At 56.6% G+C, this 12,935-nt stretch overlaps 1 protein-coding gene across 4 annotated transcripts; it reads left to right on the forward strand.

The window, feature by feature from the left end:
• The first annotated feature begins 2,599 nt into the window (after positions 1-2,599).
• FKBP8 (FKBP prolyl isomerase 8) lies at positions 2,600-11,795 on the forward strand. Of its 4 annotated transcripts, XM_087443496.1 has the most exons (9): positions 2,600-2,689; positions 4,036-4,346; positions 6,736-6,905; positions 7,024-7,112; positions 7,434-7,654; positions 8,276-8,448; positions 10,213-10,290; positions 10,724-10,855; positions 11,256-11,795. In XM_087443496.1, exons 2-9 carry the CDS (start codon positions 4,061-4,063, stop codon positions 11,523-11,525), a joined length of 1,419 nt encoding a protein of 472 aa, XP_087299622.1. In that variant the 5' UTR covers positions 2,600-2,689; positions 4,036-4,060; the 3' UTR covers positions 11,526-11,795. The 4 variants fall into 4 exon arrangements, with proteins under 4 accessions (XP_087299622.1, XP_087299620.1, XP_004423006.2 ...); XM_087443494.1 differs by lacking the exon at positions 2,600-2,689 and having other exon boundaries at positions 3,326-4,346; positions 7,437-7,654; XM_004422949.3 differs by lacking the exon at positions 2,600-2,689 and having other exon boundaries at positions 3,332-4,346; positions 7,437-7,654; positions 11,276-11,522.
• Positions 11,796-12,935: the final 1,140 nt, after the last annotated feature.

Raw genomic sequence — 12,935 nt, forward strand, 5'->3', positions numbered from 1 at the left:
GCAGAGAGAAGAGCATAGAGCAGGTAGGACAGAGAAAAAAACACACAAGATGGCATATTTTAAGTCCAAATAGGTCCATAATTACATTAAATGTAAAATACACCAAATGCACCAATTAAAAGACAAAGATGGGGGTCTGGCCCGGTGGCGTAGCGTTTAAGTTTGCGTGCCCCACTTTGGTGACCCAGGGTTTGCAGGTTCAGATCCTGGGCGCGGACCTGCACACTGCTCATCAAGCCATGCTGAGGCGGCGTCCCACATGGAGCAACTAGAAGGATGTACAACTACAACTATCTACTGGGGCTTTGGGGAGACAAAAGGAAAAACGGAGGAAGATTGGCAACATATGTTAGCTCAGGGCCAATGTTCCTAAAAAAAAAAAAAAATTTCCTCCTTCGTTTAAAAAGAAAAAAGACAAAGATGGGCAGACTAGACCAAAGAGCAAAACTCAACTCGATGCTGCTTATAGGAGACACATGTACAACATGAGGATACAGAAAGGTGGAAGATAAAGGGTGGAGCATTTAAAACAGGAACCAGGGGCCAGCCCGGTGGCGCAAGCCGTTAAGTGCGTGCGCTCCGCTGCAGCAGCCCGGGGTTTGCCGGTTCAGATCCCGGGCGCGCACTGATGCACTGCTTGGCAAGCCATGCTGTGGCGGCGTCCCATATAAAGTGGAGGAAGATGGGCACAGATGTTAGCCCAGGGCCAGTCTTCCTCAGCAAAAAAACAAAAAACAACAGGAGGATTGGCAGATGTTAGCACAGGGCTGATCTCCTCACACACACAAAAAACCAAAGGAGAGGAACCAAAGGAGAGCAGGTGTGCGACCTTAACACCAGACAAAGTCCACTCTAAGGCAGGAAGCATGGAGATAAAAGGGACATGTCATAACAATATAAAGTTCAGTTCACCAGCAAGATATGATAATTGCAACTCTGTTTGCAGCCAATGACATGGCCTCCACATATCAGAGTATTTGTCTCATAAGACTGATGTAAGAATTAAATACATGTAAAGCATTTGCCTACACCTGTGATACCTGAGTGCCAGCTGTGATTATTAGTGTTTTAATTGTTGGTGTTCTTAGTTTGTATTAGTTTATTATAGTTGTTTATGTATTAGTACGGTTGTTGGTAAGTTTACTACGGTTCCTCCCACCCCAAACAGAGGTGGGACTGGATAGGCAAGTGATTCCACTGCGCAGATAAAACACAGAGGTTCAGAGGTGGACGGGGACTAGTCCAAGGCCCTCAGGATCAGGACTGGCCCAGGGTTTATTTGACGTTCCTTCTCAGGCAATTTCTCATGTATCTCTGCTGCCCTATCACCTCTTCTGGATGGCCAGCCTGCCTTCCTTCCTTCCACAATGATTTCCCTGTATCCCCCACCCACCATTGTCAGGCACTGTGTAGGCCTCAGGGCTAAAACAGTGAGAAACAACAGACCGTTCCCAGACTCTGGGGGTCTTCCAATCTAGTGGGCAAGGCAGAGGTAAGTCAAATGATGGCACAGATACAAGTTAATCAGTTATGATGTAGAGGTTCATCGTGCCAAGAGGGCAGCCAATCAGGGCAGCTGGCCTTGCCTTGAGGAGGTCAGGGAGAGCTTCCTGTAGGAGATGACCTTGGAGCTCCAATCTGACAAATCAGTTACCTCCAAAGCCAGTTACCTCCTCCACTGTTATCTACCTCCTAAAGCCACTGTCCCATTCATTCATTCATTCAATTATTCATTTATTTATTAAACTCCCATAGATGCTAGCCATTATTCAAGGAGGTGGTGGGGACAAAACAGGCAAAATTCTTTCCAGACTGGAGCAGAATGGGGGTAAGTGAGGGAAGCAAAAGAATGAACAAGGTCATTCTGGAAGGGGGTAAGTGCTGGGAAGGAAATAAAATAGAGCGAAGGAGAAGTAAGTGCCCCCTACTTTCAAAACGTGATAGATAAAAACCCTTCTAATCGTTGCTGCCACCTTCTCCGGGGCAGTCGGCACCTTGTCACTCTCCAGCAGAGGGTGTAGGGAGGAGGAACTCCCAGAGGCCCTGCTCAACTCAGTCACTCACCTAGACCTTATTGAGCTCCTCCTGTATGCACTAGGTAACCTTCCAGGGATTAGACAAACCACGCAAGGGGCGGGGGGTTCTGCGTGCCCTTGGGCACGTTGCTCTCCCTCGGGGCCACATCTATAACTAGGGCTTCAAGGTGGGTTATCCAGCAGTCCCAGAGCCACCCTGTCAAGCCCGAGCTCCTTAAGAAAATATCATTTAGTGCTGTCCTCGCAGCAGCCCCCAGGGTGACAGTGCGTGGATACGGGTGTTTATCCCCATTTCGCAGATGAGCAGGATTAAGCTCAGATTGCAGCGCCGAGTCGCGCCAGGCTGCGCGGCGCTGACTGGCAAATAGACTCTGGTCCGAAGCCGTCGCCTTCGCCCCCGCCCCCGCCCCCGGTGGCGCGGTGGCCTCTGCCCCTTTAAGAACGCCCAGCGAATACATGCAGGAAGGGGGCGGTGCCAGCGCCCGAGACGGATGTGCGTGCGGGCCACTGAGCGCTACAGTCGCGGCGGCAACAACCAATGGGCACGGTGGGGGCGGGGCCAGGCTCCCGAGCCTGGTTCCCGAGGCGCGGCGGACGCGGCTGGGGGCGGGGAGGGGGGCGCAGGACCCCAGGCGGGGGTCCCGGAGCTGGAGGCACGTGTAGAGGGGCGCCGGAGGCGCCGCGCCGGCCGAGGGCGCTGCCGGGGTCTGGCTCGGTCCGGAGGCCGGCGCGGCGGGGGCTATGGCCGATGGGCGGGGCGAAAGGCCGCGGGGGCGGCGAACCGGGGGGCGCGGCTGGGCAGTGGCGGCCGGGGGTGGGGGCCACCGGTGGCAAGGGGAGCGGGTGGGGGCGCTGCCGGCAGAGACGTGGCGGGCAAGGGTCTCCTGAGGGGTGCGGGCAGTCGGGGGCCTCAGATTGGTGGCGTCAGACAGGCGTGGGGCGTTGGGGGCCTGGGTCGGAGGTTGACGGAGGGCCAGGCCTGGGCGGGGGGGCGTGTGGAGGGCGTGGGGTGTTATGGGATCGGGAGGGAGGCGTCAGGAGTCTTCGAGGTGTTTACGGGGCGACGAAGCGGCTGCGTGGGGAGCTGGCCCGGGCTGGGGGCAGTGGTTGGGGGAGGGAGGAGGGCGATTTATGTGGGCGCAGGGGATTGTGGGGGTGGGGGCTGGGAGGGTCTCAGAAAATGGGGCGGGAGGCCGGAAGGAGCAGGCAGGTGAGAGTTAGGGGGGGAATTCTGTGGGTTAGAATGACGGCTCCACCACCTCTGAGCTTGGGGCCTGGGGGAGGGAGGCAGTTCTTGATAGCCCAGGGAAGAGGCTGTAGAATGCAGTGGGGGGTCTCCACCACCCCTGTAAAGGAGGCTCCTCTGAGAGGGTGCCCTGGAGGCCTGAGGAGAGGTGAAAGAGCTCCCAGGGAAAGGTTTAGGCCAGGATCCCTGGTGTGTAGGGGTGGTACTAGGTTCAGGGTATGGAAGGAGAAGGTTTGGGGTTTCTGAGTGCCTCCCCTTAGGAGCCCTGGTAAAGATTCAATTCCCTTTCTGTTGGGCTCTAAAAATAGCCTGCTCAAGACCTCAGGGGCTAACCTCCTAAAAAACCTCAGCACCCCCTCTTGGCGTGTAATCAGATAAAGTGCCAGGTTCAAATCTTGCCCCTGCAGGTCGCTTGCTCTGTGACCTGGGGCAAACCACTCTGGGCCTCAATTTTCCTTTTCTGCAAAACATGAGGGGATGTTCCCTACTTCCTGTGGTGTTTATAAATATTAAATAATAATTAGGTCCTGTAATAGCTAACACTGTTTGAGCCTGATGCCCCCAAGGCTTGATGCTTGGTGGTTAAATCCTCTAGACAAGCCAGAGTTGTTGGTCTACCCACTGTGTAGATGAGGAGACTGAGGCCTGGAGCCCCTGAGGCACACGGCAAGGATCAGCAGTGTGGGGAATGGATGCAGAGAAGAATTTGAGGGGCTGGGTGGGATTCTTACCCCTGTCCATTCCCTTTGCTAGGGCCAATTCCCGTCCCCCCAGCAGCATGGCTTCCTGTGCTGAACCCTCTGCCGTGGGCCCTGAGCCCGTCACCCTGCCACCTGCTGGGGTCCCACCGCTTGAGGACTTCGAGGTGCTGGACGGGGTGGAAGACGCAGAGGGCGAGGAGGAGGAGGATGAGGACCTGAGTGAGCTGCCGCCACTTGAGGATGTGGTGCGGCCCCCAGTGGAGGAGGCTGAGCAGCCCGGGGCCCTGGCCCGAGAGTTCCTGGCAGCCGTGGAGCCCGAGCCCGAGCCCGCCCCGGCCCCGGAAGAGTGGCTGGACATCCTGGGTAAGGAGCAGGGGTGGCTTGGGTGACCCACAGGGCCCAGAAGCTCAGGTTCAGGAGTGACCTTGGCCCAGGCCCTCTCCTCCCCTGAGCCTCATTTTCCTGTCTTTGCTGTGGAGTATGCTGGAAGTCAAACGTGGTAACCGTGATGATCGCCAGCCACAGGCAACTGCTTGAGGCACTTCATGTTTGTGAACCCCTTTCATTGTCACACACGCACACACACGCACTCACAATGTGCTACGTCCCGGTTTCCCAGAGCGGCTAAGAGAAGCTCAGAGAGGCTGATTCACCCGCTCAGGACCACACAGCCAGCACACCAGGTGCCAGCAGGTCCCAACCCCCACTGGCTCTTTTCTCAGCGTTTGTCTGGCAAGTGCCTGTCCCCTGAAAAATGTGTCTTAGGGTCAAATGGATCTGGGGAACATCCCCTTTTGTTCATCCCTCTGTCTGGTTCATAGTATCTATTACAGTTCTCATTGCTCAGAGAAGTCCTGCAAGAAAGAAACTAGGAGAACCCACACATGTGCCCCCCACATACCCCAAAAACTCTGGAAGCAACTCCGGAAGCTACAGAAATGTATTGCTGCTAGTGCTGATATCTAACATACTAAATAAGGCTACTGTCCACACAAATAGTAGAAAACAGAATTACTGCTACCATTAACACTAATGATACTAAAGCCACAGTGTCAAATAATACTGACGCTAATGAAACAGGATTGTTACTAATATCACCTCCACTACTCCTGATAAAAAATGTTACTACTTCTAAGAATAACACCAGCTAATAATTACTGAGCACTGGTTCTGTGCCAGGCCTGCGCATTATCTTATTTTATTCTCACAACAACCCTGTGATATAATTCCTGCCGTATCCCCATTCTGCAGATGGGGAAACCAAGGCTCAGAGAGGTGAAGGTGCTTGCCCAAGGTCGTACAGCCTCCTTGGCTACATTAGTTTGGGAAGCTCTTCTCTACTGATAGTAAGAGCTGCCCTGCTCTGCCTCTGAGCACAAGGCTGACTCTACTGTTTATATTTGAGCCACTTTCTGAGGTCAGAATTCTGGCTTGTAGACAAGTAAACTGAGGCCTTGAGAGGGGACGTGAGTTGCCCAGAGTCCATCCTGCTGAGAGGCAGTGCCTGGTTGTGACCCTGCCAGCACATCCACCATTAGTGCCCAGAAACCTCAGGACACAGGGGTCCCTCAGGATTCACTGGTTCAGTGGTTCTCAGACTGGATGCAGGGGCATGTACAAATTGGGAAGCGGTACAGAAACTTGGAACATTCTAGAATATTACAGAATATGCATAGATAACTCTGTGTCCCTAACCTTTAGATTAGGGTCCACTGGGATTTGTGGTATATTCCAGTCATCGCTGGGGGGGCTCTGTGAGTGGATTCCTGAGGGCACTGGGCTTTGTGCCTGGCACTCAGTAGGTGTTGGCTGTGGCCATTTGGCCATTCCTGCAATTGTGGGAATGGAGGGGTATGGAGGGAAGCACAGTGGTCTTCTCGGGGGCTGTGGGGGCATCAGGGGCTGCTTTTACTTATGGGCCCTTTGGCTCTGTTTAACTTTTAAATTCAGTGGTGTGATGCTTTAGTGGGGTCACACTCCCAGTGTCACAGGCATTCTGCAAACCAAGCAAACTGCTCACCAGGGTATTGCCAGGAGACCCCCTGATCACCCTCACTTCATGGCTGGGTAAATTGAGGCCCAAATGACACAGGACTGGGATTGGAACGGGGTGGGGGGGGCTCCAGAGTCTCTTTTCTGGGCGTCCCTGCCACCCTGACTACTTTGGGCAAGACAGCTTTTCTCAGCTCTGCTTTTGCTGAACCAGATTTTCTTTTTTTTTCTTTGTGAGGAAGATCAGCCCTGAGCTAACATCTGCCAATCCTCCTCTTTTTGCTGAGGAAGACTGGCCCTGGGCTAACATCCATGCCCATCGTCCTCCACTTTATATGGGACGCCGCCACAGCATGGCTTGCCAAGCGGTGCGTCGGTGCATGCCCAGGATCCGAACTGGCGAACCCCGGGCCGCCACAGCGGAGCGCGTGCACTTAACCGCTTGTGCCACCGGGCCGGCCCCTGAACCAGATTGTCTTAAGATAATGATCAGATCAGGCAGTGTTCACTGAGCCCGTCCTTGGGGCCAGCATCATTACCCCCCAGATCCATCCCTTCATGCCCAGTGTCCAGCCAGAGACACTGAGGCCCAGAGGCATGGGGTCACCTGCCTAGTACGTGGCAGAGTGACCATTTGAAGCTCAGCTTGTGCCCCAGTGCTGGGCTACCCCTGGGATGGATGGAACTTTGGGGGGGGCTCAAGGAGTAGGTGCCCTCTGAGCTACCTGGTGACAGGCTGCTTGTCCCTGGTCCCTGGCAGGGAATGGGCTGTTGAGGAAGAAGACGCTGGTCCCAGGCCCACCCGGGTCAAGCCGCCCTACCAAGGGACAGGTGGTCACTGTGCAGTTGCAGACGTCACTGGAGAACGGCACACGGGTGCAGGAGGAGCCGGAGCTGGTGTTCACCCTGGGCGACTGCGATGTCATCCAGGTGGGGGTGGGGTGGGATGGTGGCACGATGGGGGAGGAGGTGGCTGAGTGGGTTGGGAGGTGGGCCGGGGCTGCGCTGCACCTGGACCTCACTGACCCTCATGCCCCTGCACACCTAGGCCCTGGATCTCAGCGTCCCGCTCATGGATGTCGGGGAGACAGCCATGGTCACTGCTGACTCCAAGTACTGCTATGGCCCCCAGGGCAGGTGAGAACCTGCTGCCAGCAGGGCTCCCCAGCGGGGGGGGGCGGGGGGAGGTGGGTGAGGCAGATGCCCCCCTCATCTCGCCCCATCTGCCTGCACATTTTATAGAAAAGGAAACTGAGGCTTAGGGAAGGCAACTCACCAAATCCTGTAGCTCGTGGGTGGCAAAAGTTACCGCCCTGTGTTTTACCGAGGAGGGGATGATAGCGGGGCCAGCTCCGGGCCTTGAGCTCTTTCCCACCTGCTCTCGAGCCAACCTGGCGTGTCTGGGGTTCCATCATGGTGGCTGCTAGGCCTGAGTGCTCCCCTCACCCCACCCCCTAGCAGGAGCCCCTACATCCCCCCGCACGCGGCCCTGTGCCTGGAAGTAATACTGAAGACGGCCGTGGACGGGCCTGACCTGGAGATGCTCACTGGGCAGGAGCGCGTGGCCCTGGCCAATCGGAAGCGGGAGTGTGGCAATGCCCACTACCAGCGGGCTGACTTCGTGCTAGCCGCCAACTCCTACGACCTCGCCATCAAGGCCATTACCTCCAGCACCAAAGGTGATTGACAGGTCAAATCCCTCCACCTCCCCTGCAAAGGCATTCACTAGTGCCAGAGACCTCAAGCCACAGAGGGCCTTAGACTCAGAATGTTCTAGAATATTCCAGGATGTGGATAAATGGTCAGCTGTCCCTAACCTTTAGGCTAGGGTCCACTCCAGACTTGTGTTATATCCCAGATCCGTGGAGTGTTAGAGGACACAGGTGATGTTGGCGTGTGGGTGACTGTGACGACGTCAAGCCACGTGCCCCGTGGTTCAGCACTCACTTCGCTTAGGCTCCGTTTGTAGACTCCTTGGGAGTGCCCTGAGAACGGTGCTGTTAGAGATGGGGAAACTGAGGCTAGAGAGGCCCAAGGTCCCCTGAGGAACAGGTAGTGGAGGCCCCAGCACTGGGAGCTCGGAGCCCCCCCACTTCCCGTGACTGGGACGCTCAATTAGAGACCCCTCCCCTAGTATCCTCCACCACCAGGTGCAGAGAGGGTGGTCTTGGCTTGGGTCCCATAGCGAGCTGGGCGCCTTTCCCTGAAGTAGAAGGTGGCCAGCTCCTCTGCAGATGGGCGCTTGTGGGGGGTCAGCGGCATGGTGACCGCTGCCTTGGTTGGCCACCGTCTGCCTACAGTGGACATGACGTTTGAGGAGGAAGAGCAGCTCCTGCAGCTGAAGGTGAAGTGTCTGAACAACCTGGCGGCCTCGCAGCTGAAGCTGGACCACTACCGCGCAGCGCTGCGCTCCTGCAGCCTCGTGCTCGAGCACCAGCCAGACAACATCAAGGCGCTCTTCCGCAAGGGCAAGGTGGGCCTCAACCACAGGCGGACAGACTATGGGCCATGGGCAGATGGGCACAGGCCAGTGGCAGGCAGGCTGCAGGCCGGCTCCCCCAGCCCAGAGCAGTGGGACTGGTCCTGAACCTAGGATTTGAAAAGGGCGTGGGTGTCAGCCAGCTGAGTTCTCTGGGGTACAGGTGGGGAAGCTGAGGCCCAGACGGTGCAGAGGTATAACTTGAGTCACAGCAATTCATTGAGGCTAGACTCGAACCTCAAGCCTTGGATTCCTTCCACTTCCCTACACTACCTTCTGGCCCAGTGGTGATTGCTCCTCACGTATAATCCTCCATGGCTCCCATCTTTCTCAGAAAAAAGCCAGGTCCCCATTGCAACCCTTGGGGCTCTGAGCCATCTGATCTGCTTCGTGCTATCGCCTTCCACCTCACCTCTTGCTTCTCTCCATCCTGCTCAGCCTCCTCACTGCTTGCTGTCCAGGCCAGGTCTGCTCCCACCCCAGTGCCTTTGCATAGGTTGTGCACTCTGCCCAAGACATTCATACCCTATATGCCCCCATGGGTTCCTCTCTTACCTCCTTCAGGTCTTTGCTCTGATGTCACTTCCTCAGGAATCCCTCCCTGCCACCCCCATTCTAACCCCCTGTTCTGTCTCCATGTTTACCATGTCGCTATCAGCACAGGCCAGTGTCATGCTTCTTGTCTGCCTCTCCCATCAAAAGGCAAAGATTTTGTCTGTCTCACTCACTGCTAGGTCTCTAGCCTTGCAAACAGGGCCAGGCACACAGTAGGTGCTCAGTAAGTGGTGGGGGAATGTAGGGGTGAATTTGGTCTGTGCAGACTTGATCTTAATTGCTTTTGCCCCATGTCTCTTCATCCTCACAGCAACCCTGGGGGTGGCTTTCAGCACCTTTTAGCAGAAAACTGAGGTGCAAGCAAATGCTGGGTCACCTAGAGTGTTTGTGAGCGACTTGAGCAGGGTCTCCCTCCAGCCAGCATTTTTTAAGCACTTGTTGTTTGTAGAATTCTCCATAAAAATCCCTGTTTTTGAAGGATTTATAATCCTCTTGGGGGCAGTAGGACTGTCTGCTCGTGTTGCCTCACATGTTTGGATCTGCTGGTTGAAGGTGACAGAAACCTACTCAAACAGATTGCAGCAAAAGGAGGAATCGATGACTTGTGAAACTGCCAAGTCTGGGGTATCTGGCTTCAGGCATGGGATCCAGGCATTAGTGTTGTGGGGATGTTGTGTCTGTCTTCTGTGGGTTTCCTTCTGAGGCAGACTCCTCAGGGTGACCAAGATGCTCCCCACTGCCCCCACCAAAGCTCCAGGCTTCCATCTTTCTTATTTAGAAGCCGGCCTCCCAGTGGTACTAGCATAGCTCAGGCTTGTTCCCATTGACTGGCTTGAGTCACACACCTGGCTCTGAATCGTTCATTGTGGCCCAAGCTTTGGCAACATCCAGTTGGCTTCTTGAGCCAGCAGCCAAGGTGGTGAGGGAGGAGGAGGTGAGGCCAGTTCCCCCAGTCTTCTGCACAGGCTGAGACAGAAACACAGGGGAAGGAGCAGGTTGGGGGGACAACACTGAGCCCAGTGGGGCGCTCACAGAGTTTCAGGTCTCGGGAGAGCAGTGTAAGGGAGGCTGGACCCCAGGGTGGTTGCTGGAGATAGATTTAGGACTTGTCAGGGTGGCCAGGAGCCTAGCAGGCCTGGGTTTCTTGAAGGAAAGCGTGACCCAGTGTGGGTTCAGAGTGATGCCACCTACTTCTTCCCACAGGTGCTGGCCCAGCAGGGCGAGTACAGTGAGGCCATCCCCATCCTGAGGGCGGCCTTGAAGCTGGAACCTTCCAACAAGGTGAACGGAATGGGGCGCCCTGGGCATATGCCTTGCTGGCCTGTCTAGGAAGTCTGTCCTGGGGTCTGCCCCTTGTTCTTGCTGTGACTCTCCCTGTGGTGTTCCTACCGGGACAGTGGCAGGGAGTGGGTGGCTGAACGGCCCCAGCCAGCTTGCTGAGACCCTCATAACCCCTGCAGAGGTGGTCTGGGCTCACTGCCACCCCCAAGGGTCCCAGAGGCCGAGGCCACTGCCAACCTGGCCAGTGCTGATATCCTCAGCTTTCCTCCCAGAACCTTCTTCTCTCTTGGCCACCTTGTGCTCCATCCCATGTCCCAGTGGTCCCAGCTTCCAAGTGACCAAGGGCCCCGGAAAGGCAGAGTACCAGCGATGATGGTCAGGTTGGCTGCTGCCACCACATGTTTTTAACTGAGCTGACACCTGCCTCTCACAGACGATCCACGCAGAGCTCTCGAAGCTGGTGAAGAAGCACGCAGCCCAGCGGAGCACAGAGACCGCCCTGTACCGGAAAATGCTAGGCAACCCCAGCCGGCTGCCTGCCAAGTGTCCTGGCAAAGGTGCCTGGGTAAGCTGGGGCTGAAAGGCACAGGCAGCTCCCAGAGAAGGGGCAGGGGCTGTGGGCAGGGCACACCATGCAGAGGGAGTTTCTTTATTTTGCAAACATTGATGTCTTCATCAATCGGGCTATGCTGAACCATACTGGAGACACAGGCCCCAGCCGTGTGTGACCAGGGCCAGAGCAGGAGATGGAACACAATCTGGAGGACTCAGGGTGGGAATGATGGTTCTTCTAGAGGGGATGGGGAGGTGTCCTAGAGGAGGGGACATTTGGCTGGAGTTTTGATGCATGAGTAGGAGTTTGCCATGAGACAAGAAAGGCATTGTCAGGCAGTGGTTTGCTGGGAGGACTGTTTGTGCTGTGTTAGTAGCTGAGGCCTAAGACATTAGTCTTGACTGCTCTCCAGCCTCTTGCCTTTATCCACAGTCCATCCCGTGGAAGTGGCTGTTTGGGGCGACTGCTGTCGCCCTGGGGGGCGTGGCGCTCTCTGTGGTCATCGCTGCCAGGAACTGACTGCCCAGGTGGCTGCCACCTCCTCTGCACACCATGGACCCCACCCTGTGCTCCCGAACTTCCCCAGACTCCTTGTCCACTGCCCTATCTAGCCTATCCCCCTCCCCTGGGGGGGTGCAGCGAGGTTTGGGGGTCATGTGGCCCAGCAAGCAGGAGGGACTGAGGCCCTATAGGAGGAAAATGAGGCAGGGCCGGGGCCCCACGTCCAGCCCAGAGGGAGGGGGCCCTCATTCCTCCAGACCCAATTCCCACCCCGACTCCCACCCCCCTGAGTTAGGTCTCAACAGGGGCCGGCCTCAGTTTCCCCTTCCCAACAGGCCTGGGGGCAGCCCTTCTCCCACCCAAACCTTGTCCAAGTGCCATCCCCTCTTGCCCTGCCTGCTGCCCTCTGTCCAGGCTCCCCCCACCGTGAAATAAAGCCTCCCACCCCACAGTCTGCTGGCTCTGGAGCCTTCTTCCAGCGTCGCTCAGGGCCGGGCCAGAGATAGCCTGTGCCCCATGCAGGGTCATGCAGCACCCTGGTGTAGCTGAGCCAGGACTATAGTGGGGTATCTCCTCTCAGGCCACAGCAGACCTGCTTTACAGAGGGGGAAACAGGCCTGGAGAAGTGGGGCAGTGTGCTCAGGGTGCCCAGCTAGACTCCACAGGAGTTCACACCCAGCTATGCTCGTGACCCCACCTCTCTTGGCCTGTTGCCTCACCTGAAAATGGGGACTCCGACAGGACCTAATGGAGCTGCGCTGCAACTGACCCCTGGGGTCTGGCTGGGCAGGAGCAGAGCCAGTGTGGGGGCCCTGGAGCAGGATTGAGCCTGCCGTGTTCAAGGGGGGTGAGCAGCAGAGCTGGACCCTGCAGGTCCTCAGGGGCAACAGGAGGGGTTGCGGTTGATTCCCCACGGAGGAGCTCCTCGATGTCATTTGGTCCTCCCCTCAATGCTGTCCACCGTCACAGCCAGGACAGTCAGAGCTGGCGTTGGGGCCTGCAGCCTAGGCCCTTCTCGCTGTTCCATCCTGCCTCCTGGGGAGGGACCTCCACAAACAGCCTGCTGTGGGTGTCTTGCCTGCACCCTCCTTTTGCAGCCCAGGCGGAGAGGCCACCAGCCACAGCCTCCTAGCAGGAGTTGCGTGGTCAGGCCCTGACTCTGGGTCTTTGGCCTGATTGCTCCAGGGCCCTGCTCTCTGGGCCACCTGGCTGACTCTCAGGGCACAAATTTGGAGGTGGCTTGAACCTGCTCCTCATTGCCACCATTCAGTCCTCTTAGGCTTCTGCTTTGTCTTCAGACAGGGTGGGGGGTGCTGTGGGTTGGCCAGGCTCTCTGGGCCTGAATCCCAGACAGGAGACCCCCTCTCTCCTCAGTCTCACCAACCTCAGGCTGCGAAGCTGGCCCGAGTGGTGGCCAGTGGGACCATAGGCTGCTGGGTGACTTCCGGTCCTGGGTGTGAGAGTCATACTGCTGTCCTTCCTGAGTGCCGATCGCGTGCGGTGTGGCCTTAGTCCACTGGGTACCCACGGTGGCCTCATTCTGTGCCCACTTTTCATATATTCTGGGCACAAGTCCTTTGTCAGGTATATT

This window comes from Ceratotherium simum, chromosome 18, assembly GCF_057802395.1.
Source record: "Ceratotherium simum simum isolate JZ-2026a chromosome 18, ASM5780239v1, whole genome shotgun sequence".
Lineage (NCBI taxonomy): Eukaryota > Metazoa > Chordata > Mammalia > Perissodactyla > Rhinocerotidae > Ceratotherium > Ceratotherium simum.